Source organism: Andrena cerasifolii, chromosome 5 (genome assembly GCF_050908995.1).
Source record: "Andrena cerasifolii isolate SP2316 chromosome 5, iyAndCera1_principal, whole genome shotgun sequence".
Lineage (NCBI taxonomy): Eukaryota > Metazoa > Arthropoda > Insecta > Hymenoptera > Andrenidae > Andrena > Andrena cerasifolii.
Window position 1 is genome coordinate 15,730,402 of NC_135122.1, and position 25,064 is coordinate 15,755,465.

General features: G+C 44.9%; 4 protein-coding genes across 30 annotated transcripts; 2 read left to right on the forward strand and 2 right to left on the reverse strand.

Annotated features, from left to right (window-relative positions):
* Nucleotides 1–1,897: 1,897 nt before the first annotated feature.
* LOC143369151 (uncharacterized) lies at nt 1,898–11,705 on the reverse strand. Of its 19 annotated transcripts, XM_076812699.1 has the most exons (16): nt 11,093–11,704; nt 8,253–8,654; nt 7,115–7,381; nt 6,485–6,736; nt 6,127–6,423; nt 5,835–6,027; nt 5,524–5,783; nt 5,170–5,389; nt 4,909–5,084; nt 4,760–4,828; nt 4,534–4,678; nt 4,020–4,274; nt 3,819–3,935; nt 3,593–3,740; nt 3,338–3,521; nt 1,898–3,251 (listed from the first exon to the last, which is right to left on the reverse strand). In XM_076812699.1, exons 2-16 carry the CDS (start codon nt 8,487–8,489, stop codon nt 3,024–3,026), a joined length of 3,048 nt encoding a protein of 1,015 aa, XP_076668814.1. In that variant the 5' UTR covers nt 8,490–8,654; nt 11,093–11,704; the 3' UTR covers nt 1,898–3,023. The 19 variants fall into 19 exon arrangements, with proteins under 19 accessions (XP_076668814.1, XP_076668812.1, XP_076668795.1 ...); XM_076812697.1 differs by having other exon boundaries at nt 3,819–3,890; nt 4,534–4,828; nt 11,093–11,705; XM_076812680.1 differs by having other exon boundaries at nt 4,534–4,828; nt 11,093–11,703.
* Nucleotides 9,238–18,611, forward strand: D2hgdh (D-2-hydroxyglutaric acid dehydrogenase). Of its 8 annotated transcripts, none has more exons than XM_076812750.1 (8): nt 9,238–9,425; nt 15,117–15,348; nt 15,776–15,973; nt 16,112–16,305; nt 17,075–17,243; nt 17,305–17,600; nt 17,924–18,092; nt 18,161–18,610. In XM_076812750.1, the coding sequence occupies exons 2-8, from the start codon at nt 15,120–15,122 to the stop codon at nt 18,415–18,417; spliced, it is 1,512 nt and encodes a 503-aa protein (XP_076668865.1). In that variant the 5' UTR covers nt 9,238–9,425; nt 15,117–15,119; the 3' UTR covers nt 18,418–18,610. The 8 variants fall into 8 exon arrangements, with proteins under 8 accessions (XP_076668865.1, XP_076668860.1, XP_076668862.1 ...); XM_076812745.1 differs by having other exon boundaries at nt 9,403–9,545; XM_076812747.1 differs by lacking the exon at nt 9,238–9,425 and adding an exon at nt 9,567–9,682.
* An 867-nt stretch (nt 18,612–19,478) lies between these two features.
* Nucleotides 19,479–21,370, forward strand: LOC143369177 (protein lethal(2)essential for life). 2 transcript variants are annotated; one of them, XM_076812785.1, is made up of 2 exons: nt 19,479–19,609; nt 20,329–21,370. In XM_076812785.1, the coding sequence occupies exon 2, from the start codon at nt 20,344–20,346 to the stop codon at nt 20,866–20,868; it is 525 nt and encodes a 174-aa protein (XP_076668900.1). In that variant the 5' UTR covers nt 19,479–19,609; nt 20,329–20,343; the 3' UTR covers nt 20,869–21,370. The 2 variants fall into 2 exon arrangements, with proteins under 2 accessions (XP_076668900.1, XP_076668899.1); XM_076812784.1 differs by having other exon boundaries at nt 19,498–19,716.
* Nucleotides 21,371–21,379: 9 nt separating this feature from the next.
* LOC143369164 (uncharacterized) lies at nt 21,380–24,687 on the reverse strand. Its single transcript, XM_076812757.1, has 6 exons — nt 24,339–24,687; nt 23,733–23,983; nt 23,070–23,392; nt 22,746–22,989; nt 21,859–22,139; nt 21,380–21,779 (listed from the first exon to the last, which is right to left on the reverse strand). The coding sequence occupies exons 1-6, from the start codon at nt 24,412–24,414 to the stop codon at nt 21,545–21,547; spliced, it is 1,410 nt and encodes a 469-aa protein (XP_076668872.1). The 5' UTR covers nt 24,415–24,687; the 3' UTR covers nt 21,380–21,544.
* Nucleotides 24,688–25,064: the final 377 nt, after the last annotated feature.

Sequence of the window (25,064 nt, forward strand, 5' to 3'; positions counted from 1 at the left end):
AGATTGAAAGTGGTCAAAGAAAAACTGTTCCGTACAGCGGCATATTCGCCAAATGGAATAGCTTGGACTTTGTCGTCGCCATCTTGAAATTGTAAATGACAGATGATGAGATAAGAAGGTTAGAAATACAAGTGCATAGTTACATTACAGGAGATGTACATATACACATATCCGAAAAACATAAAGTAATGTATACTGGACGAGAATATTTTTGAATACTTATCTATAGAGGTATATAATCAATATTCAACAAAATTAAAATTGAAATGAACAGAACAGAACGCACTGCACGTACGTAACATGTATTATGAGATGAATATTCAAGATGACGACGACAAAGTCCAAGTTATTCCATTTGGCGAACATCCCGCTATACGGAACATTTTTCGTGACCAACTTTTTTCTGTCTGGGATATTGGAATTGGCAAAGCTGCGATACGCTACCTGGTGGCGATCTACTCTTTCAGGTTCTGATTTTCGCCACCAGGTAGCGTATCGCAGCTTTGCCAATCCCAATAGAGATAAGTCTCCATACTCTTACTTCATGGTCAAAGTTGAGCATGCTTACACAGCATCCATTTATCGTATTTTGAAGCGGGTGAAGCTGTATCTTAACCTCAAAGTTAAGACAGTAAATACAGTATATTTCGACAGTTGTCGATATTCCTCTGCTCGTCTGTACTGTCAAGTATGTATCAGAGTGTATAATTATTAACGGCATTTCAACTGCCTTCTGATGTTATTGTCTAATTTTTAGTGGAACTATTTACAGGCATATCAATGAAAATAGACTGTTTTCATTCTATAATAATTTCTCAGTGATTTTTGAGGGTCTCTAAGCGAAACTTATTACTCGTATTAGTAAAAAATGTTACCAAAGTACAGAAACAAGGAATACATCTTTGATAAGTTGCACAGAGGATTCATAAATGTTTGTGTCGCTACCACGGTAGTTACAGGCACGATAGTTGCTTATCAGGTATACCAATATATTCGTTATGTACGACCTATTCATAAAGCGATGCAAAGGAAAGCTCAAGAGGAATTACTGGCGGAAGGGAAAGATATACAAGAACTAATGTGAGACTAATGTGCAAGCACGAATGTAATTTGTTACAATAAAGTAGCCCTTAAAATGCAACTTTCTCAGATATCGTCATTTAATAAAGGAATTTGTTTTGAAATAATTTTTGTATTCCTGAGAGGTACATCACAGAATATAGATTATAATCTTGCAATATATATCGAGCACCAAAGATACGTACGGGCATTAAATTTCGTATGTTGATATTTCTTTAAACTTGTTTTATTCGAGAAGTCACAGTTGTATACATCCCTTATCATAGTGTCTTTCGAACGAGTATAAAAAGGTTTATTGTGTGATTAAACCCTGAGTAATTTCCAAATTTGACAAAGAACAAATGTGCTTTATATCGTATTCTCGTAATCAGTGCATCTTTACCTAGATTTAACTTATGTACAGTTCCTCGATATTCTCGCAGTCGTAAATAAAAATTAAGTACAGATCGTTGGGTGCAAACACATCCTTGGCTAAGTCATTCTGTTAAATTTTGAAGCTCGCAATTGCTCGTGGTAATCGCAGGCTTGTACATTATCAAATGTAGAATTAAATGCTTAGGAATAAATATTATATGTACATCGCTCCTAAGTGTAAAGTCTGTATAACGGTATAAATAACGCATTGATACCCTCTTCGTTTTGTTGAACACATTTCACTGTAGACATTCACGAGATACTACATAATATTAAAAGTGATACTTTGCCTCCCAGTACAAACGATAGAAATATATTTTCTCATGCACTTACGGCGAGCAGTCGCCGGATCGAAAGCGAATCGCCATAAATGGAAGGATAATTTCTGTTAATAACTAAAATCTCATGTTATAAAATTTGTATATTAAATAAACATTTTATGTTTAATATTTACACGTATGCAAGTTCAGTGCACATGATACATTTACAAAGTACATGGTCGATAAGTGTTAATCGCATTGCTTCAAATGTCGTATCTCAATTTGAAATTGTCATGCACGTACATCACTATTCATCACAAAGCTTAACATTTTAAAAACGCCGGATTCTCTTTCGAGATTACTGTAAGTCTCGAAGAGGGCAATAATTTTTGTACACCTTCCAAAAGTAATTTTCGAGTACAAAATACATCGTATATATGCCGGATAGTTTATATACAACGTTTTCTTCTTTTTTTTTTTCTTTTTGTGTAATGGACATAATTTGTACTCAGTTCCTTGATAGTTCTAGTCAACCATAACATTTTATAGCGTAGTATTTTAGAAAAAACATCCTAGATGCAATATACATTCTCAAATTAAAAAGAGACGCAAGAAAAGTTAATGTCTATTTACATTTGTAAAAATCAATCGGTGTAAGACTTATCAAAGGGCGTATAACTATTATATATATATACCTAGTATGATACATTATTATAATTAAAATTTAAATAAAAGCTACGCTTTTATTCGAAATATCGATATAGCCGTTTGATATACCAGGCGATAGTACGAAACTTCGTCTTACATAGATCGATCTTCAAATGATGAGTACACTTTGAAATACTAAAACATAGTAATCGATATATTGTTCTATTTGAAGAGGAAGAAAGGTTGTCGAACGAAACGGAAAGTAAGGAAACAGCGACAATACTCTCTCGATATAGTATCGCTACTCGGGATTGGCGGCGCGATTCACGCGATGCTGAGGCCGATCGCTCTCTAGAGACTCTAGAGACCTTTTCGGAGAGAGAAAATAAAGAACGAGTCGCGTGGAGTCTCAAGTAGGGATAGCGGCGAGTCTTTATCGCGAGGTGGAAATCGATGTTATCTGGAGAGAGTACTGTGTATTATTCATTCTCCTATGTGAAGAAAAAAGAAACATCTTATGTCTTTCTTAAACCTACAATCTGATGAAATACTTGCACAAACCCTGTAGCCCATAGGCTGCAACTTGAAATTTTGAAGATGAAAATCTCAAGCAATGAACGTTTACGAATTGTTAGATGTGGGATTAGAATTCGACAGTGACTCCACGCGCATAGAATCGATTCTAGCTACGATCTTCAACGCCGGGCCCAATTTAATGCTCATGGCTGACATAAGATGATCTTCTTTGAGTAACATAAGTGCCTGACCATCTATTTCTTGGATAGCAAAATCTTCCGCGTAGTCGGCACAGCCTGGTAAACCTCGTATGAAATCGCACACTTCCCCAACCTATGGAAAATATACGGTACTGTATTATTATCGTCACGTGGAACACCGTTTCCCAATTAGCAAGCTTGCGTAAAATATATTCTCACCGTCCATTTCACAGGATTTACTTTCGGCAGTGATTCGTCGACAGACGAAGTAGTAGTCGTGGTAGACAATGACTTCTCTTCTCCATTCTTCTTCATCAAGTCTCCATCGATATTCTTCGAGTCAGTCTCTATTTCAGTCCACTGTTTCTCAGTTCCGTCGCGATCTCTCACCTCACGTTTTTTGCTGTTTGATTTACAACGTGTTATAGTAATTCATGTTGAATTGGTTCCTTCGCATTCTTTCGTTCCACTTACCTCTTCGCACAGCCAGAGGAACAGAACCGTTTTTCTTTCTTGAACTTCATACTCTGCTCATCCATCGAGTTACCGCAAGTTTCACACTTCCCATTTTGGCTGTTGTTCCCGTCCTCGTCGCTGGGATAATTCGGCGCGTGCTTCTTCCCTGCGAACGATAATGCATTTTATGTACTTCGCTTCTATCAAGTGAATTAGTAAACGTGTAGATCTTCTGCAATCTTACTTGGAGGCTCGTCGTGATTATCCTTCTCGGATCCATTATTACGATTCAGAATATTACTAGAGTCTTGATTAACTGCGTTATTTAATGACGTTCGATTCACAGCAAATGGTTCAGATGCTGTAATGAATGTATTCGTCAGCGTAAATATGATAATTCCTAAAGAAAATAGACGTAGAGATTCGATCGAGCGTTTGTAGTTACCTTCTTGTATGACAAAGCCTTCGATTACATGCGTGAGCACTTGTGGTTTCACCATTGCCTTCGGCGGCACATGCTTACTGTTCGCTGTGAGTGGTACAGTGATAGGAATGGTTGTGGGTTCTTCGCTGCTAATACCATTCGTAATAGAATTAATCGTGTTCGCCAATCCCGCCAAGGGATTGTTGCACGATTTCTCTTCTGGTTTTGCGGCTGCATTCTCTTCATCTTTCATGGATACTTTACATTGGTCCCCGTCTATGTATAAATAATATCCACATAAAGACCAACAAACGTATACAAATAATCAGTGGTGCACCCCGAGGAGGAGCAAAGGGGCACCCCCCAAAAATGGAGCTTTGTAAAAAGAGGAGAAAATTAGATTTTATTCTTTAAATCAATTTTTATAATTACCAAAGAATCTTATCCAATTTGCATTAAAAATATTTGTATACGCTCAACTCGGCTCCCCCCCGCCCCAAAATTAAATCTATCGGAACTGAATAATGTCTCTTACACTGACCCATCGCTTCCGGTTGAGGTACTATTATTTCTTCTATCGTAAGTGGCATTGTCTCTTCCTTTTTTAGTATTAATTTAGATGTTTCTTCGATCAGGAGTGGCGCATTCGTAGTGGATGGTAACACTAAGGAACATTCCGCCTGATGATTACGATCGGGCGATGTGATCATTATAGTCGAATTATTATTATCGTGCGTTGACTGATCCGTTAATTGATTTACCATAGACATAGTCTGAACCTGAGACGTCCCGCTGACTATTTGGCTACCAAGTATCGCGGAATTGATCGCCTGAAAAGTAATTTCATTCTGTGATACTGGCGCTACAACACTCGCGTAGATAATCTTCACTGAAAACAACGTAATATTACCTGTAACGGTAATTGCTGTACAGCGGACATTTGAGATTGTTGTACCTGGCTCATTTGAGACGTGGTGGCAACCCCGACACCGACCCCGACGCCGCCTACTGACACCACAGGCATAATCGGCCGTTCCCCGCTGAGAACTACGCCTTGTTGCTGTTGCTGTTGTAGAGTCATGTTTGCTGTAAAGAAGGGAAACGTAAAAGTCAGATATCTGGAACTATATGAAAAAAAACTCTAAAGACAAAACTTGGAACGCTATCTCACTCATCATGGGTTTAGGCTGTATTTGCTGTTGCGACGGTTGCACCTGCGACTGCTGATACTGCTGTTGCATCTGGTGTTGCTGCTGCGTGTGCTGTTTCTGTTGAATGAAAACTTGTTGATGTTGCTGCTGCATCGTTTGTTGCGGCTGCTGCTGCTGTTGCTGCGGTGATTGCAGCGGTTTACCGCGACCTTTACCGCTATTGCCGCTTCCTTTTCCACTCTAAATTATAGAACATAAAAAAAAAGAGACTTTATTATATGAAAACCGAAATGTCGATATAAATCTGGTTCGCGCGACTCGTTAATCGCACCGGTTGAATCTCTCTTTCAACCGGTGCTTCTAATTATAGTAACCTGTACATGTACCGTGGCTTGTACTCCGTGAACGGTTTGCGTAGAAACAGAACTAGCCGCTCTTATATTGGCAGCCTGCACCGCTTGCAGGGAGGACGGTAGAATACTCAGTGGTCGTTGTCCACCTGTGCTCTGCTTACCCTGCTGCTGTTGCTGTTGCTGTATATCCATTACCTTTGGTTTCCCGCCAGCTGCAGCGATCTGCTGCACGCCCTGGATCTGTTGTTGCGTAGCTAACGCTATGCAGGAACAAGAGTAAGCTAATCTTGGGTAAGCAGTGCATGATCGTTTGACGTGGATATTAAACTTACCGTTATGAGCTTGGAGTGGTTGTGGGCTTTGTATGTACATGTCTTGCTGTGCAGGGCCTCTAATAAATATCTGATTCGTGAGGAGTGCTGGTGGTTGTATCCCCGTCCAAGCAACTTGCGGCGTAAACTGCCATGGAGCAAATTGCATGCCGCCCCTGCCGCCAGACGGTGTAGCCGCTGTACATGTTGTATACTACGGATATTAGAAACAACACACAAAATGTTACATAGGCGGAAGATATAAGAGGATTACTAACTGCTAGAAAATCAAATTACAGCAAAGAGTCGACACCTTTTGTACTTGGTCTTGTTTGTTCGCAGACTGCTGTTGCTGCTGCTGTTGTAAGGACGGAGGAGGTTGCGGGGAACCGAGCACTCCTAGTTGTCCGAATACCAAAGTCTGCCCAGCCCCAGGCGTAGCAGAGGTAGGCACTGGCAGGTAACCCGTAGGGAACCCTTGCACTTTAGTTCCCCCAGCTGACGGATGACCACCACCTTGGCCCTGCGTCGACGCGGTGGTTAACATATGGGGCGTCAATTGAGCGGCAGACTGAAATGGCTTTCCAGCCGTTATGACCTGTAAAGCATCCTACTTAGGGAAGGATTTGAATGTTTTAAGAGTACGATACGTCATGGGTGTGTTTAGATACCTGTATAGAAGATGGATTGATGCCCGCAGGATGGAGTGCTAAGTTTCCTGGCATGAGCAACGGCGTCCCTTGAGTATTATAAAGTTGCTGTAAGTGATATGCTTGACTTTGCATGGGTTGCTGAATAACCTGCACCGCTTGCGGATGCGCAGCCATGGTGGTTATAGTCGTTGCTCCTTGCTGACCGGACAGTGTCATGGATACACCTCCGACACCTTGCTGCGGATGTTGCATTGATACTGCAACAGCACCCTACAAATTTACAAAGTTGCTCATTTAAAATATCTAGATTACACTAGTTTACAAAATAAAAAAAGAATTGCACAGCAGATGCCACTATTTTTTTCTTATGTAAAATGGCCCATTAATTCCGAAAATAAGATCTAAAAAAAATTCTATGGATACGATTTCGAGATATCGACAGGTGAACTTTTTACCTGTCGATATTTCGAAACCGTATCCATAGAAAATTTTTTGGACCTTATTTTCGAAATCAGCGGGCCATTTTACACAAGAAAAAAATAGTGGCATCTAGTGCGCAAAATGGCAGTAAACTAGTGTTATCGTTGGTCGATAGAACGCTGCGTTATTCTTAAAACAGAAAAGTCTACTAGCAAGCGAATGGTTTACCTGTTGCTGGGGCATAATTGCTGCTACCTGTGGTTGCACCTGCACCTGAGTGGGAACAACATTGTGGGGTCCATTGTTAGACTGTTGCTGTTGAGACTGTTGCTGCTGCTGCTGTTGCTGCTGCTGCTGCTGCTGAACTTGCTGTTGTACTTGTTGCTGAACCTGCTGCTGAACCTGCATTTGTTGCTGCGATTGCACTTGCTGCTGAATCTGCTGCTGCTGCTGCGGTTGAACTTGTTGAGATTGTACTTGTTGCTGTGCTTGCTGCTAGGGGTGATACAAAAACCGACTTTTGAAAAAAAAAACAGTTTTCGAATTCCACTATTCTCCAAAAACCGGTTGAACCGGTTTTCTAATTTTCACAAAAAAAATATAATTAAAATAGTAAATAAATATTTCAACCAGAAAAGGAAAAGCGAAAGGTGGTATTTTAACAGGGGTGAAGATAGAATGGGATGCGGGAGAAAAGGAATGGGAGGGCAAAAGGGGAATAGAGAGAAAAGTAAAAATTAAAAAGGAGAAATCGTCGATGTGGGCAATATATAATTGAACTAAAATGTTAGTGTTTGGAAAGGGAAGAGGAAAGAAAAGGAAAACAATCAGGAAATGGAAAGATCAGGTGATCGAAACGGTCAAGGATTCTGTATATTTGGGTTTCCATTTACAAAAAATGGAAATGTAAAGGAGCACTTACAGGAGAGTGTGAAAAAAGCAAATGTGGCAGTACGGCAAGTATGGGGCATAGGGGAAAGAATTTTTAAAGATAATTTCAGGAGAAGATGCCTCATGTTCGATTACCTGATAAAAGGAATACTGTAATATGGAGTGGAACTGTTCGGATGGAAAGAAAGAATGGAAATAGAGGCGATACAGATAAAGTACATTAAATGATGCTTAGGTTTAGGTAGATGTACACCATCATATATCATGTACACCGTTTTACAGTAAACTGTTACCCACTACAATATGTTTGTGTCCAAGGCGATTTCAAGTCAAAATGTTAACGTTATTAATTAAATAATTAATTAATTTCTGCATATTCTAGTATATAAAACCAGTTTTTTAAATTGAAAAACCGGTTTTCGAATTTTACAAATTTATAATAAAAACTGGTTTTTAAAAAAACGACAAACCCTACTTGCTGCTGTACCTGGGGTTGCTGAGACGATTGCTGCTGAACGTGCTGTTGCTGCTGCTGCTGTACATTTTGCTGTTGTTGGATATCATGAGTTGCAATCATCATTTGCTGCTGCTGATTTTGTTGTTGCTGCTGCTGCTGCTGCTGCTGCTGCTGCTGCGATTGTTGTGACTGTTGCTGTTGCTGAGCTTGTTGCGGCTGATTTTGAGAGATTCCAATTGGTTTAACATCTGTCATGTTTTCCCACACCTTTTTGTTATTCGAAGTTTAACTTCCTTTACAAAAAGAAGTATTCTTTGCCCCGCTATTAAATTCTCAGCAATTCATTGCCTTTTTTTCTTGCCATTGTATACAGGTGTTTGATGTTAACATAATGCTTTTAATCTTTTTAACTTGCTGCACCTGAAAGGGGAAATTTCTAGTTTGTCAAAAATGTTCATAGAATATATATATATATATATATATATATGTATATGTATATCATATCCTAAGCGATATATATGTGTGTGTGGGTGTGTGTGTATATATATATACACACACACACATATATATATATATCACTTGTTATAAATAGATCAGATTACATTATATCAACTTGTAGATACTAGTAACTCTACAGTACGAGGTTTATTTGCAATTATAATCCATGTAATTCTTATAAGTCGTTTATTTCAGTACGTAATTTATGATAATTATGATACATAAGAAGTAATTATGTATGAAAGTTGTGCTATTACATTAGTTCAGTGAAATAGCGATTCATAGAACGTTTACTATTTATATTCGTGTTTGTGGTGTTGCGAGAATAGTTAAACAAGTTATGCAATGTTTACTGCCCATAACCTAAATATTCTCGATACACGTGGAGTCTCGAGATTTTTTTATTCGAATTTCTGCCAAATCATTATTGTCTGGGCCATTGGTAAGAGACTGCGAAAGTGAGGTGTCAAAAGTGGCGAATATTTATCAACACGTTGACTGCAATACTGATCATACGCGACTGGCTGAAAAATTTCCAATAACGTAGATAAACCAAGTTTCGTCCGATTTTTCACGGTTTTCATACCGAGAATTTTTCTATCCTTATTCGCCGGAATATGAAGCAAACGCATTGCGATACCCCGATGGTCGTCAGGGATTACCATGAGATAAACACGCTATCGATACAGATATGTATAGTATTATTCAATCGTATTACGGAATATTTTATCAATATATGCTCGCAATAATGAAAATGCTACTCGTGCTCAGCAACGCACGCAGAATTCCCTGGGCAGTCAATGTGTTAAGAATGTAAGTAGATACATATTTCGTGTGGTGGTTGTTGGTTGTTTGATATACAGAGTGCGATATTTCTCGTGACTCCACATCCGAAACTATGATGTACCGCAAATGGAATATGAAAGTGTTAGAGACTCTTCTGGTGTACAGTAAATATTACTACCAATATATTTCGTAATTTATGCATTTTTACGATATTTCAAGGCATTAAGCATGGAAGGTAACCTCAAAATGTAAATCGTAAACGATCTTTGAGTATATTAGATTCACTAACAACTGGTAATGGTTATTAACAGAATCATTGAACTATTTGTTGCATGAACGTTTCATAGCAATTAAATCATACGTTGGGAAACAGTTGCTACAATTATCTATTTATATATACTCAGTAACGCCGTGAGATGTTTTATTTTGTGTATTCACGTGTAATTATATTGTTTTCGCGTACTCAATTATTTGATATTTCGTAGATTTCTACATTAAGGAACATAGAAAACGGTATTTTTCTATTTGAAAGAAAATTCGACTATGGCCCTTCACCTAACCTATCTTTTTTAATATTGCATTTCTCGATAAGGTCTCCTTTGAATTCGTAAAAACACTTCCGGCTAAGGATTCATTTGCGCATTCCACTAATTTGAATAATTATAGTATACGCAGCGAATCACTTATATTCTAATATTTGATATTTAAATATTGGGTAACTAACAGCATTTATCTGCTGCATCGACTATAATAGAAGCATATCTCCGTTGTAAATCGTGATTTATGAAAAGCTAACGGAGAAAGACAGTGGAACTTCAAAAGCTTCGGAATGAATTTAAAATAAAAAGAAAAGAGGTTCGAACGCGTCTCGAGCGGTAAAGAAGGACCCTGCATTGCGCGTAAAAGCGTGCAAGTATCGACAAGCCGAAAAACACATGATCCATCTTGGTATTCGTGTGGAAGGAACAAAATGTCGTCTCGCTGGCACCATCATAATTAGCGGCAGGACGAGGGGTTCGAAGAGAAAAAGGGAGAGCATCTCTCTGAGCGGGAAATACGATTGAAAGGCGGGTTGAAGGGGGCGGCGAGGGGGATAGAAAGAGAAAGAGAGAGCGCGCGAGTGAGAAAAAATAGGAGAAGGGGAGAAGCGAACGTCTAGGGGGCGGTTGACAACATGGATTTCGCCATAATGGTAATAACGACGACGATGATAATAACAACACACGCGGCTCCCTAGATAGTGTTCTTACGACGTGCCCGTCCGCCGAGAAACCCGTAACACGCGAACCAGAGGCGATCGTGCCTCGGCGAATATACGAAGCAGCGTCCCTAACGCCGACATATTGGATTGGGCAAAATAAGGCACGTTCGAAGATACGGCGGGACATAATTCACGGCGCGAGCGTGTGGGTCGGCGGCCCTTCTCAGTAATCGTCGAGCATGATTAACGGTCGGATGGGTCGCGATCGGCGCTGATAATGCTGGGCGGTGCGGGTCTACCGAGGAAACTAAAAATACCGAAAGGCACGCACGACCATCGCACGGAGTTTCGGAATACTTGTTCAGGTACTCACATGGCGACTGCGCAGTCACACCTATCACGTTTTCGAACACGCCGTAGACACTGTCACCGCACCGATTTCACCGCGAGACGGGACCGAACTTTCTGTCGTGCACCGTTGTCTCTCGCACGTCTTCAAAACACCACTGTATAGTTATTTTTTCGAAGAGACTTATAATATACGTTGACGTAGCGAGGTTTCGTAAGCATTCGTAGTCGCATTCGTTGTCTGCTTCCCTGCTCCCACACGGTCTACGGAACCCCTCGCTTCCCTCCCCTCCTCCGTCCCCCTCGCCACCCTTCCTCCTGCCTGCTCCCCTCCATTTCGTTTCCTATAACCTCACCTCTCCCGTCGCGTATGGCAACCCAGCGCGCTCATTGGTCCAGCGAGGACAAATCCCAAAGGCATCGTTTGCACCGTGAAAGGCGGGGCCATTGGATATGGTGGCTGCGGGCGCATGCCCCTTAACGGTACTCATACACTCACTCCCGCCAAACACACGCACCTTTTACTAACACGCTCGTCCACCGTGGCATGCATGTACACGCGCTTATAGTCCGCAGAATATTTCGCAGTATAACTCCACGATACCATCAGGAGCGGACAAAGTCGCGATCGCGCCCTGTTGCTACGCTACTGCGATTCATACCGCACGACCTAAATGTTCTTTGCTATTTAGCTGTATGCAAATACTACTTGAAATACATTTCATTCTATGAACACTTTTTTGGTTCGGAATATGTCCCTTTTATGCTAATTTTTGCGCCTGATGTAATAGTGGGTTGCTGATGAAAAATGTACAAGATTTTTAAATTTATTACAGGAATGGTTTAAATTATGGTTGTAAATTTATTACAGGAATGGTTTAAATTATGGTTGTAAATTTATTACAGGAATAGTTTAAATTATCTTTCTGAGTGCATGCTCGCTTTTATTTGGGTTATATATATCATTTATCTAATCTTGCATTTACAGGAAACGTAGATACGGGGTTGCAAACCAAAAATAATTGAAGCTCATGGAGTATATATAAAAGAAAATGGGGATAAAGATATCCGAAAGTAATACGACGCAATTTTTTCGAATTTTTCAATTCGGCCCCCCCCCCTTGGGTCCCACGCGCCCGATCGCTTGCTACGTCCCTGCCACAGCTGTTTCTAAGTCGAGCTTATACTGCCCCGCTCAAAACCCCGTAATGTGATTCCGTTCGCGATTGGTTCTTCGTGTCCATACAGAAGATTCCTACCCAATCCGTGGAGAGGGTATCCTCAACATTTTTAGCCAGAAAATTAAACGCCACCCGTTCGCACGACTATGCAAACGAGTACCTGGAATCTGCCGCGTATTAATTCAGGCATAAATCCCTAAAACTGTTACACGAGCGAGACACCATCATGCTCCACATCGGGATACAAATCCTTGCCGAGTATCGATTACAAGTTCAAGATCTTCGCCATAATCCGTTCTCGATCTATTTCAATCCGACGGAAGCATTCCGCGGCCCACCGTTTCCCACCTAAGTACTAATTTGCCTTACCCACTAATTTTTCAATAACCTCTCATCATCGATCTTGAAGATCAATAACACTTCCGTCATTCCAGCACTTCGAAAGAAACAATTCCACCTGAAAATACAGGACCCAGCCGAGACATTACTGTTCAGCGCGAGAAGTCATGGAAAGAGAAGCGTGCCGCACGAAACGCAGCCGATTTATCGGTCATCTACCAATACCGGTCATGGATTTCGCCAAAGAAGCAAGAGTCAACGGTAGGACGTTTCGTGCGGAGGGTAGGAAGAGTTGGGGCCGCGCCATCCCAGCAACCACGTCCCTACGGTGGCTACGTTCATCTCTCTCTCCCTTCCTCTCCCCCTCTCCCTCTCTCTCGCTCTCGCTCTGTCGCGCGCGCTGCTCGGCGACAGGCACGTCGGTGCACGAGAATATCCTACAAGTGTGCGCATTAAAGCGAGACAGCGACAGCGTATAGTCCCGTTGGCGCGATGCTGGGAGAATCACGGTATACCTATCGAGGGAGCGTGGCGGCGTGCGTAGTTTGTTGTTCCACCGATAGAGCGTGCGAGTGCGAAGTGGGGGAAGGCGGCAGCCAATGGTTTAGGTCGACCGGGGTTGCCAAGGTAACAAGTTAATGATTCGAGCCGCCACTGAGAAATTAGCTTGGCTCCGCGGCGGTGTCGCGCATGCGCGCTCGCGCGGGGCTCTCACGGCTACGCTCTTGTTCTCTAGCGACTCCCCACATCTATATCGAGCGTCTCACGCGCGTATACGTGCACACGCTCGTCCTCCACACCGTGCTGTTACCTAACTGTGTTAGTCCAGATCTCCTACACGGAGCGTCGCTCGAACGCGTACGTACGCACCGGCGAAGGGAAGTGTACGTACGTGTCGGCGGACACAACCGCGACCGGTATAAATCGTCCCTCGCACGGTTCCGTGCACACAGAGGACACTCGCGTGCATATAGCGACGCGGGACGTGGCAGTGTTCGGTCGTCGCGACGATTGGTCCCCTTCCTACTCCAGTCTCTTCTCAGCGTCTCTGTTTTCCATTCGCGTTGTCCTCCACCCCCTTCTCGCTCCCTACCCCCTCCCTCCCCAACCCCCTCCCACCGGAATGGATTTGCATCTCCGGCTGTCCATCCATCTGCCCTCTTTCTCTCCCGTCGCTCCTCTCTTCGCGCTCTTTCGACTCCTCTACCCCTGACCTTATTTTCCCCACCGCGTGGTGGGGCAGAGGGGTGTGGGGGGAGGGGGGATCTCGTGTAATACTCTACCACGCGTTGCCTCCTCGCGAATCCTCTTCAGCGACACGCGAGTCCCGCCGGCGGGGTGGGGGGAACCGCCGGCGCGCCCGAGAGAAAGAGGAGGAGGTGGTGGCTGCGTTGGAGGGGAACGGGGAGTCGCCCCATCAAGATTCACCGTGGGATTATAATATTTCGATGTCCGTCGATCGGGGCATCGAGGAGGCGAATTAGCGCGTAGAAAATGGAAGCAGCTGGGGGCGCGTAATTACGCCACGCCTGGTCCTCCGCGCGCGATGACGATCATTTTGGCAGTCACGGGATCTCCCCCCCACCCTCCTGGCTCGCCAGTCGTCGACCATCATCCATCAGCTTCCTTCCTCCGAGCGAGCCTCTCCTACGCGAGTCAAGTCACTTGCGATTTCGTTCGCAGCGCGACGATCTCTCCGCTGTCTTCGGTTTATGCCATCCGCATTCAGGTGTTGCCAGTACAGTGAACAGTGGAGACTTAACACTGCTTCACGAGTCAATCGGGCAATAATGAAAATAGTGGCGGATTTAACAGCGCGGCCCATGAGCAGTTGCTGCCTGGGCCTCGCTGTTAAATCCGCCCCTATTTCTGCCCAAATGGCCCTCAGGGTCCCATAATTAAATGGAAATTAAATTTCATCCAATTCCAAACTACACTTTTTGTCCTGCACCGTCGTACTGACCTCGTTTTTAGCAAGCTGCCTCTCATTTTCCCGAAAAATGGGTCCCTCGGAACGTTCGCCACGTTTGCCTTAAATCCGCCACTGAATAAAAAGCTATGTTGCATTGAAGTGGGTCTTAAGGAAGAACGCTGGAAGTCTGAGTAACTTGTGAGAAGCATGAAGCATGACGAGTTTTCTAGCGGTATCCCTAGCCATAAGTCCTGAAACATCTTGCGGACCCAAGTAGCACCAGCAGTCCTTCGCGGACCAAGAATCGAGCCTCGATCCTTTTCTCCGCGATCTTCGGCCGCGTTACGTAAATACGCGCAGTCGTTCCAATTAGGAATTCTCCCGGCCGCGTACGAAAATACCCCCGACACCTAAACTTATCCAGCTGCAGAAACGCGGCTAATGGAAGGCCAGCGTTATCGGAAAACTTAAATCCGGCCGGGCGGTTAATCCTGGAAACCGCGAGCATAAAGAAGCCGGGAGGATCCCTCTTTCGAATGGGCGATCGGTAAGGAACGCGGCTCGATCGATGGTCGCGGAGTCGATGGTCAGGAAGCAACGCTGCGCATCTTTTGCAGAAGATGTGCTCGCAGGTCCCGCTCCGTGCGTTTCGCAACGCGTTGAGTTTCCGCTCGTTCTCGGCGAAGCCAGCGTTCACCGCGGACAGGTACAAGGTGCAGCGGGGCCCCTACGCCAGGATCTCCGACGAGCACGCTGCCTTCTTCGGTGGCCTACTTGGCTCGAGCAGGGTGGTCTCCGACCCGGAGGAATGCGAGGCTTACAACATAGATCACGCCAAAATCGTCAGAGGTAAGCAGAAGAGGTGGATCCTTTAGCATCTTGGTGAAACCGTGATCCAGGATGGAAGTTCGCACGCGCAAGTCTCCATTCCAAGCTACAATCTCCATCAGTGGCCACCCCAGAACTTAATCTCGGAGGAGTCGAGTTGAAGGGATAAAAATACTTTTAACGCGAATTCAATAAAATCCTTTAGGGGATTATACCAATTTATCTAAGCAAAAGGAACTTTCTTTCCACAAAGCTCTTGAATTAGGTACTTCACTCGTGGTTACATTAACTCCCCTTTTTCTTCGGAGAAAAAAATCCAAATCCTCATCCCGCTTTGTTAACTCGTATCCCCAAGAAGACCCTTCAATTCGATCCTTCGCCACTCCCGGAGTCGAGGAATCCTGGGACTCAGCCGACATTCAGCGCGGAATAAGTACCTAAATTGCAGGTAAAAGCAATCTGGTGCTAAAGCCGAAAACCACGGAGGAAGTGTCTGCCATATTGAAGTACTGCGATGAGAAGCGCCTGGCGGTGTGCCCCCAGAGCGGCAACACGGGCCTGGTAGGCGGCAGCGTGCCCGTGTTCGACGAGATCGTTGTTTCCATGAAGCTCATGAACAAGCTGATCGAGACGGACGCTCTGGCAGGTTGGTAGAGGTCCCGCGGCAGCGAGAGTTCCTTCCTCGAAGCTCGAATCACCGCGGCGAGCCGTTGAGGAGACTCGACGCCAGGATCCGAGCGCGCGGTCCCCTCGGCTACTTTCATTTCCACGTCGTCCATGTTAGGGGTGGTGACCTGTGAAGCGGGCTGCGTGCTGGAGGACCTGGACAATCACTTGTCGACGGTGGGCTTGATGATGCCGCTCGATCTCGGCGCGAAGGGTAGTTGCCTGATCGGGGGTTGCGTGTCGACGAACGCGGGCGGCCTGAGGCTCCTCCGCTACGGAAACCTGCACGGGAACGTTTTGGGCCTGGAGGCTGTGAGTTTCATAGCCGGAGCAGCGCGTGCACGGCGGCTATCCATTTAACTGAGAACCCGCGCGCGAGAGAACAGAGGAATGGTCCCTGTGCTGAAGAAGAAATTGGGTTTTGGACCGCAGCAACGCCTTGCTCAGAGTTTTTCTGCGGTTTTCACCCGAGTCTGAGGACAAGTGCTGAGGCGAGGGCTGGGAAAGGCCACGCGAGGCACCTGTTCTCGCGCGCGCGGGTTCTAGCAAGGGAAGATCTGAAATTTGGAAATTCAAAAAATTATGAAGCTCTGTGAATATGTAGGGGGTTTCCTCCTAATTGCAACGCACTCTTTGCTTGCTGCTCAAATTCACTCTAAGGAGGTGACATTAACCCCTGAAAATTTTGCCATTTTTTCATTTTATTTTGTAACTCGCAATCCGGAAGAGATGGAGGCGAAGTTTCAAGACAGTATTTACTTCTTTTAACTGGATCTAGCAAAGGGTAAAAGTTTTACCATTGTTGGCTTAACACTTGATAAAACTTCCACCGTATGACGGATCTAATTAAACGAAGTAACTTTTGTCTGGAAACTGTTTTCCTATCTCTTACAGATTGCGAGTTACAAAATGAAGTGGAAAAGTGGCCAAATTTTCGAGGATTAATTTCACCCCGTTGGAGTGAATTTGGGCCGCGAAAGAAAAGTGCGTTGTAGTCAGGAAGAAATCCCCTGCGTGTCCCCAAAGTTTTATAATTTTTGGAATCTCCGAGTTCGCGGTGTTGTCAATCAGGTTCTTCTAGGTGAAAGCGAACGGGGACGTGGTGGATTGCCTGAACACGCTGAAGAAGAACAACACCGGCTATCACTTGAAGCACCTGTTCATAGGGTCCGAGGGGACGTTAGGGATAGTGACCAAAGTCGCGATCCAATGCCCTCCGCTTCCCAAGGCCATAAACGTGGCGTTGTTAGGTACGATAGAGTCTTGCACGCGTTGCCTCGCGGCCTGCTTACAACGAACCGCGGGTTCCAGGGCTGAACAGCTTCGACAAGGTGCTGAAGACGTTCGAGCTGGCCAAGAGGGAGCTGGGAGAGATCCTGTCCTCGTACGAGATGATGGACAAGCTGTCGTTGGACGTTACGATCGGGTCGGGCTTGAAAAGTCCACTGACGTCCAAGATCGACGGCCATGAGTTCTACGTCCTCCTGGAGACCTCCGGCAGCAACGCCGCTCATGACGAGGAGAAGCTTGCCTCCTTCGTGGAGACGGCGCTCGTCGAGGAAATCGTCGAGGACGGTACTCTCACCTCCGACCCTGCAAAAATAAAAGTAACGGCCCCCCTTTTCACAACCAGCCGCTACTTTGCGACTCGAAACCGTAGGGCTGTGGAACTTTAGGTTCTCAGTAGTGACCAGATGTTTGATGTTGGACTGCGGGACGTGTAAGACAAAAAGTTTAACGCATTCCCGAGGACACCATTTTCTTAGTTTATTTAATTATAAAGACGTACTTGCGAGAAATTAAAGCGTGATTAAAAACGCTGAAAATGGTTAGTTAGAGTCTTCGATCCGGGACGTCTGGTCACTTTAAATTAAGCCCACGCGGCGACAACAAGGAGGTTCCTTTCATCTTCTTCTTCTTCTTTGTTTAGAATATATGGGCGCTCCGAGAAAGAATTAGCGAGGTGGTCTTGCGAGAGGGCTACGTCTTCAAGTACGATATCTCCATTCCTCTGCCGTCGTTCTACAAGGTGATCGAGGTGCTCAAGGAGCGACTGCGCGATCAACGGATCATAAGGATCAGCGGTTTCGGGCACTTGGGTAAGCCTCGATAACGATTTATCGAGGAATTCCTCGACATTCCACTTCGTTGTTTGTTCACATATCAGGCGATGGGAATATCCACGTGCAAGTCTCCATACCGTCGTACGACGAAGATATCGCGGCACAGCTGCACCCATTCATCTACGAATACGTGTCGAGCCTCCGCGGCAGCGTCAGCGCCGAACACGGGATAGGATTCACGAAGACCAAGTACCTGCACATGAGCAGAACCCCCTCGGAGATCGCGCTTATGCAGGAGTTCAAGAAAATGATGGACCCGAACGGTATACTTAACCCGTACAAGGTGCTGCCACCCATCTAAAACTTCGTCTTAATAATACAATTTAGAAGAATAAGAGTACAATCCATTCCTGTACATAGTTAGTGTGTAAGTAAAGCGAATGTTACAAGAAATATATATAATATTAGAAAGGTTTCCCGCTAGGTACAGGATAGTACGGTTTCCTAACCAATAAAGACACAAAATTAATCTGAGAATATAAATAATAAATATAAAAATAAATTAATCTTTGTTGCAGAAAACTGTGGAATAGTTCTTTCTAATTTTTATATTACAGACGTCGAAATGTGTAAGAGAAATTCAAAGTTCCCGCGCAGCTTGAGGCTACGCATGCGCGTGAGTTCGTCCATACTGGCCTGTGGTAACGAGGAGCGTGTTGATCTCTGCCGTACCGACTCTGCAATTTTTTCGTCCCGCGAAGTGTGCTCGCGGCCGTAGAGAGGTCACTACCGTCCGGTCAGTCGCGCTTTTGAATGTTTATCTTTAGATCGAGAGTTCAAATTGTAAATAGATCGGCGTTTGATACACGCCACCGTTCTGCCCCCTGATGCATCAATCGCGTAGACAGAGTAGCTTTATTCTTCGATTTCTCTCTGGCGTTAAATCGATCCCGAAATAAATAGTATTCGTCATCGATTAAAAGTATCCCTCCCCGGAACTGTATATTTAGAATAACAAATCGTTTTCTGCATGCATCATCGATCTCTAGTTAGCCTGAACGAATCTCCTCGTCCAACCCCAACGCTTCAAATATGCTTTACAATCACTTAAATGACTACATTTGCTCGCGAAATATAAACGTGAAATTCAAAGTGCGATTTGTTAAGGAAAAGAGGATGTAAGATTCGCGTCAACTTTTACGTAACATCTTGCATAAACTTCGACAAGATCTACTGCCGCGAGGAGTACGCGTCACTGAGATATTAACGAGACAGAGAAGTATAGAAAAGCGTGGAATGAGAAGGTGTTTTGAATCGCGCCAAAAGCTTCGAGGGAAACACCTCGAACGAACGGGAAGCGAGGGACGCGATGATTCGTCGCCTCGGACGAGCATGCCTGGGTGTGGTGGGGGGTCGGGACGTCGCTCACGTTCAGTCTGCTCGCGAGAATATTCGGAGGTGTTTACGTGCGCGCGTCGTGCTTCCCGAAGAATCTCGAAAAGGGCGCCAAAGCAAATATAAACAGGCTGCTCGTCGTACTGCGCAGTCAGTCGGTAAGTGTACCTCGAGGTGACAAGTCGCACGACTTTCTGAACAAACAACGAACGAACGACTCTACTTTTTTACGAGTGATTGCGAGCAAACGTATCCCACCGAAAATGTATGTTTTCTTTTCTCCTTGTCGGTAATTGTTGTGTGTGAACGTATCGCGTGTATCCCGAGTAATTCGTAGCGAATAACGCCGGTTCCAACGTGCACGTAACGTTAAGGAAACGTTCTAAAAATAGGTGCTGCAGAAATGCGTGAAAAAACAGTCCGGTGTGACTGCTTCACTGAATTGCGTGCAACGTTTTACCTGCGACGTAAATATAGTAGAGCGTTCAGTGTATGGCGTTACCATCGAACCCGTACGCGACTGTCGTTTCTCTATCGTTTTGCAAGGGATTCTCGCGTAGACATGTGATACAGAGCGTTCACACGATATATTCGTCAAAGTTTGTAATATATTTAGACGTTAGGTATTGACACGAAGTGGTCGATATTTGAACCGATAGCGTTTAAACTCCGTGGCCTTGTCCTTGCCAGCCCCGTGCCTGATACGAAGTATTAATTAACTCGCACTTAAACGAATCTCAGAAAATACCTTGAAAATAAGTTCTATTCGCTTAAAATTCAGGGGTGCTCAACTTCATAGTTTCGAAAATTCCGTGCAAGGCCACGATGTTGACTGTTCCCGCGCATTATAAACGGCGTATTTAACATTTATGCGCAGATCGATCGAAGTGACATGGCGCTGGTACCGAGGGAGCTGTTCCGCAATTGGTGGGGCGACATGGATCGCTACCATCGTGAGCTAGAGGACCATTTCAGAAAATTGTCCACCACGGATGACCACTGGCAACCACCAGCGATGCCCTCTTTCAACGCGTTCTTCCGTCCATGGAAAAACGTGATGAAGCAGTTGGAGCACGATGTTGGCGGTTCCACGACGGTTGACAGAAGCCAGAGCAAGTTCCAGGTGGTCGTGGACGTCCAACAGTTCGCGCCCGAAGAGATAACTGTCCGAACAGATGATAAGTGCATCACCATCGAGGGAAAACACGAGGAGAAGAAGGACCAGCACGGCTACGTCTCGAGACACTTCGTGCGTCGATACGTGTTACCGCAGGGCTACGACATCGGTCACGTGAAACCTAGCTTATCTTCGGATGGCATACTTACCATCACAGCCCCTACGCTTGCCCTCCCAGCACCGGGGGAAAGGATCGTACCGATTCAGCGCACCAACGCGCCTGCGATCAAAGCCGCATAATCAGCGATCGATTACTAATTCCTGTCTCTATTGTATTTGTAGAGAGCCTCGTTATTATTCTTCATTTCTAAAGTTCTGTTTCTATTCACAGATTAATCTTAGTCGTATGCTCTGATTATTTAGTTGTGTACGTTGTTAAGTAATTTATATGGACTTGGTTTAGGTGTTTTCAAGGTTTAAACTGCATCGCGAAACATCCAAAGAACTTAAATTATTCGGTAGAAGGGAAGCGATGTAAAGGTATATAACTTATGTGATTCATATCTGTCGCCTGTAACAAAAAGTCTGAGAGGAATGTATCAAGTACCGTTTTGTTTGAAAGTGAGATGCTATTTAAGGATATAATGGAATATTCTTCGTTCTGTATCATTTAGTATTACGGATATTTTCATGTACCATTCGCTGGCTATTGTAACCGCTACGCTTCAGCGTAACTGCGGTTCGCTATTTGTACGCTATTGTGCTTTTTATTAGCCGTTTTTCATTAAATAGCAAACGCTAAGAGTCGGTGTTTCTTTCGGGGAGGCATACGCTTAAAAAATTTATTCCGATAAGCTGTAGAAATATTTACAAAGTGCACGAAGTGCGGCGAACAGCCGTCGAATACGAAGCACTCGGACCCCTGCCGATCATAAGTGACCTAATCATCGAATAACGCATTCAATTCTCATCTAGATCACGATGGTCCCCGATCTTCCTCGCTCTCCGAGAACGGTTGCTCGTCCTGATCCTGAGGAGGCAGCGGCTGTTCCAGAATAGTCTCCTCTTCGGGGACTATACCTTGAAGGTACTTAGCCTGTTCCTCTATATCCGGTATCTTCTCGTAGATCAGCTTCTCGACGTCCACTTTCTGCAGCTCTACCTGCATGCGTCTCTTAAGTGGTCCCTCTATGGCGTCCATTATCTGATTCCTGTTAGAAAAGCCATCATCGTGTGAAATCCACCGCAATCCCAAATGAGAAATGAAAGGACACATGGACGGCGACGAACCTCAGAATATTTGGCAGTATATTGATGCTGGCTTCCATCAGATAATCGATGGTACCAGCACCGTGAACTCGGGTTTGAATGTTACCCAATTCAAGATCAAGCTCCTCGAGGAAGGGCCTTTTCCGCGTGTCGAGGGGCTGGCTCAGCGTCACCCTAACCCTAAAATATTGTATGGTGAAGGTAACCGAGCCGGCTCTGGACAGGAAGCCGCCGATGACGCTCACTTCCCAATGCGTCTTTCCTTCGATCTCTTGAGTGCCAACGTCCACGGTTGCGTATACCTTTACAAGGAAACGGGACCTGATATTTTTCGACGCCTACGGGCGGGTTGCATAACGCTCGTGACAATTATGGGTCGCGATTACGACTGATTATCTGTTAATTGATTTACAATGTACGCTACGTAATAGAGATGATGTAACGCCGCTAATAAGCTGTTTGGCTTGCAATTAGATTGCAGAGGTGGGCATGCGGTGTATCAATGCATTCCAATCGAATAACTCGTTCGAGAGGAAGGTATATCGTGAAGCCGACTTATTAGGCTGGTGCATATTAAGAGGTTTCGTGTGCGCTGATTTAATATCGTTGCTTGGCATTGGTAGTGGCATAATCGAAAAAGGGCAATTTAAAGAAATGTATGTGATCAGAATTCAACTTCAGCCGCGGATCCACCTGGAAGCTAAGCTAAGCTCTGCTGTTTTTTCCCGAAGCTAAGTTAGCTCGAGTTAGTTAGATAGCAGAGCTTAGCTTAGCTTTCAAGTGGATTCCCGGCTTTATGCGAGTTTTAAACTGCTTCTCCTGTAGAATTTACATTTGTTGAGCTATACCTCCATCAATGCCAGGCATTGATATTTAATTTAAAAGAACAATCAAAGGTAACTATTTACTGTTCCATTTTCCATGCTCAGCGTGATGTTCCCCATTCGGTAGAAGCTGGCCAGGCCGGTAACCCAGGTGTGCGTGGACGTGACAGTGAATATACCGACGGTTTGGCTGTAGTCCTTTACCCTGAACGGGTCATAACCCATCTGGGACACTTGCTTGCGCCCTTCCGCGACTGCCATGTCGAACGGCGATATAGAATTGGGGAAGTACTGCGGCAGCTGAGATATCTGTTTGTTGACTTCGCCCCTGAAAGCATGAACTCGTCAGGGCCGTTTCTTTGGACCCATTCCAAGCAGCGCGGTCGATGCTGCAGGAATCGTTCGTACCGTATGTTATCGTTGACTTCTTTCAATATAAAGGGTTTGATGCTGTCAAAGATGAAGGTGCCTATGGAATTGATGACACCTTGGAAGACAGAGCCCAGGAAGCCAAGGTTCTGGAAGTCCATGTCAATCTTCTGGAACGTCAGGTCCATGTCGATGTCCTGGGCGTGCAACTTACCGTCGGCGCCGACCTCGAGCCTCGCCACTCCCTTCACGACCACCCCCGTCAACTTCACGGTGAAGTTACCGGCCGAGCGTGACAGCCACGATGATAAAGTGTACAGTCCACGGATGTCCAAGGACTGGATACTCAACGCCACGGAGACCTTGGGGAAGGAAGGTTATAATGACTATGCGTCGCAAGTGAAATTCCATTCGGGATTATTTTTCTCTTAGCAGATCTCTTTCGCGAACCAATTTGGCAGAGATTCTCGCGTCTCGATTCAATTAGACGGCGATCCTGTCACGGTTAGTCACCGACGCATTGCAAACGTATAATTAACGATCGGTATTTCAGAAGCGACTTGCAGAGATAAAGAGCCTATATCTGCGGGCTTTTGTATCTGACGAACACAATGGCCTGTCCTAGCGTAGTTGGCAATCGCGGTAAGCTCGGGGTGAAAGTGACCAGAGTTATTTCTGTTGCAGGATCTTTAGAGGGCTCACTTGCATCGCAGCCAGCTCGGAGTCCATGCGCACAATTCGAAATTTGGAGAGGCCGTACACGTTGGCTTTGTAGAGGTTCATGGTGTACATGGAGAATGAGTGCTTCATGTCCGGCACTGGCATGGGGTCCGGTATTGGCGCCCCGGGTAGCCCCACTGGATCATCCTGCTGATAGTGCTTCAAGATCGCGCGAATATGATCCCCGAGTCGCTTTTCGCCGAGCGCTATCTGAGCTGCCTGGTCGTTTTTGCCTGGAAAGCGTTATTGTTCGAGCATCGTGTTAAAAAATATTCCTTTCACAATTTTCGTATTCGTTATTAGGTCTCAGGCGTAAAAACCTTTCCACACAAAGATATATTTTGTCCGCGAATAGATTCTAATCGAGTTATTTGTTTTGCAGATCAGCTGTTCTACAGTTAATTCGAGGAAACGATAGGCACTTCGCGCTAGCGACAAATCGGCCTTTGAACTTGACTTTGGATTGCACAACGCTGGAAAATCGTTCGGATAACATTGGATTAATGTCATAACGTATCGATGCACATCGCGAGCCCTGTGACGCGAGAGAAAAAGCGTGTTCCATTTCTCGTGAAAGATTCAACTCACCAGCGGGCTTCTGGTCGTCGCATCGGCAGGCGAGGATGCAGCAGGAGAAGAAGAGCAGCAAGCTTAGGAATCGCATTTCCGGTTCTGTTGCGCGACGAGATCGAAGTCGACGTTTCTGCAGGGAAATAGCGTTCGGTGGTGTGGCCTGCTGTAGATGAAGCCTCGCATTCGACTGGGGAGGCGCGTCAGAGAATTTAGTGGAACGATATCGCACGGGTCATTGAAGGGGCGAGGGTCAACCGCTTTATCTGGCCCCCCTTGCCCCCTCCACTTATTCTTGTGTTGTTTCCTCCTTAGCCCTCCCTGTGACTCTACGCCACTTCACTGGGATTAACGTGCACGCCGCGCGTCGATCTCGTTAACGGCGATGTAAATACGCGTAAACAAATGGCGGCCGGGAAACTGAATTCTTATGATTCTTTATAAATGATACTGTTAGATTTGCTGGACGAATAGAATGTCAGGGAGGAACTAGTAGCGTATACACGCTCTACGTTCTCCTTCATTAATTTATCATCTGCTTGAAATGCAATTCCTTTTGCAGAAGATGTCCGATACTATAGAAATGCATTTGTTGGCGACCACGTGTTTTAAAGCTGGTGCTTCGTTTGTAAAGTGTTTATGATTGGATGGGGTCTTATGCCTTTACCGCCGGCACTTGGATCCCATTGAAGGAAAAATATCGTTGTTTCTTTTTATCGTTAAAAATGGTCTGAATTCTTATAT

Coding starts and splice junctions, on each gene's coding strand:
- LOC143369151 (XM_076812680.1), bottom strand. CDS start 8,489: ATGACAGATGTTAAACCAATTGGAATCTCTCAAAATCAGCCGCAACAA. Junction 4,829..4,908: donor TACAGCAATTACCGTTACAG/GTAATATTACGT, acceptor ATTACTTTTCAG/GCGATCAATTCCGCGATACT. Junction 3,252..3,337: donor TAAATCCTGTGAAATGGACG/GTGAGAATATAT, acceptor TATTTTCCATAG/GTTGGGGAAGTGTGCGATTT.
- D2hgdh (XM_076812743.1), top strand. CDS start 13,080: ATGCTGGGAGAATCACGGTATACCTATCGAGGGAGCGTGGCGGCGTGC. Junction 17,244..17,304: donor CATAAACGTGGCGTTGTTAG/GTACGATAGAGT, acceptor CGCGGGTTCCAG/GGCTGAACAGCTTCGACAAG. Junction 17,601..17,923: donor CCGACCCTGCAAAAATAAAA/GTAACGGCCCCC, acceptor TTCTTTGTTTAG/AATATATGGGCGCTCCGAGA.
- LOC143369177 (XM_076812785.1), top strand. CDS start 20,344: ATGGCGCTGGTACCGAGGGAGCTGTTCCGCAATTGGTGGGGCGACATG.
- LOC143369164 (XM_076812757.1), bottom strand. CDS start 24,414: ATGCGATTCCTAAGCTTGCTGCTCTTCTTCTCCTGCTGCATCCTCGCC. Junction 23,984..24,338: donor CGACGACCAGAAGCCCGCTG/GTGAGTTGAATC, acceptor AACGCTTTCCAG/GCAAAAACGACCAGGCAGCT. Junction 22,990..23,069: donor GAAGTCAACGATAACATACG/GTACGAACGATT, acceptor TCATGCTTTCAG/GGGCGAAGTCAACAAACAGA.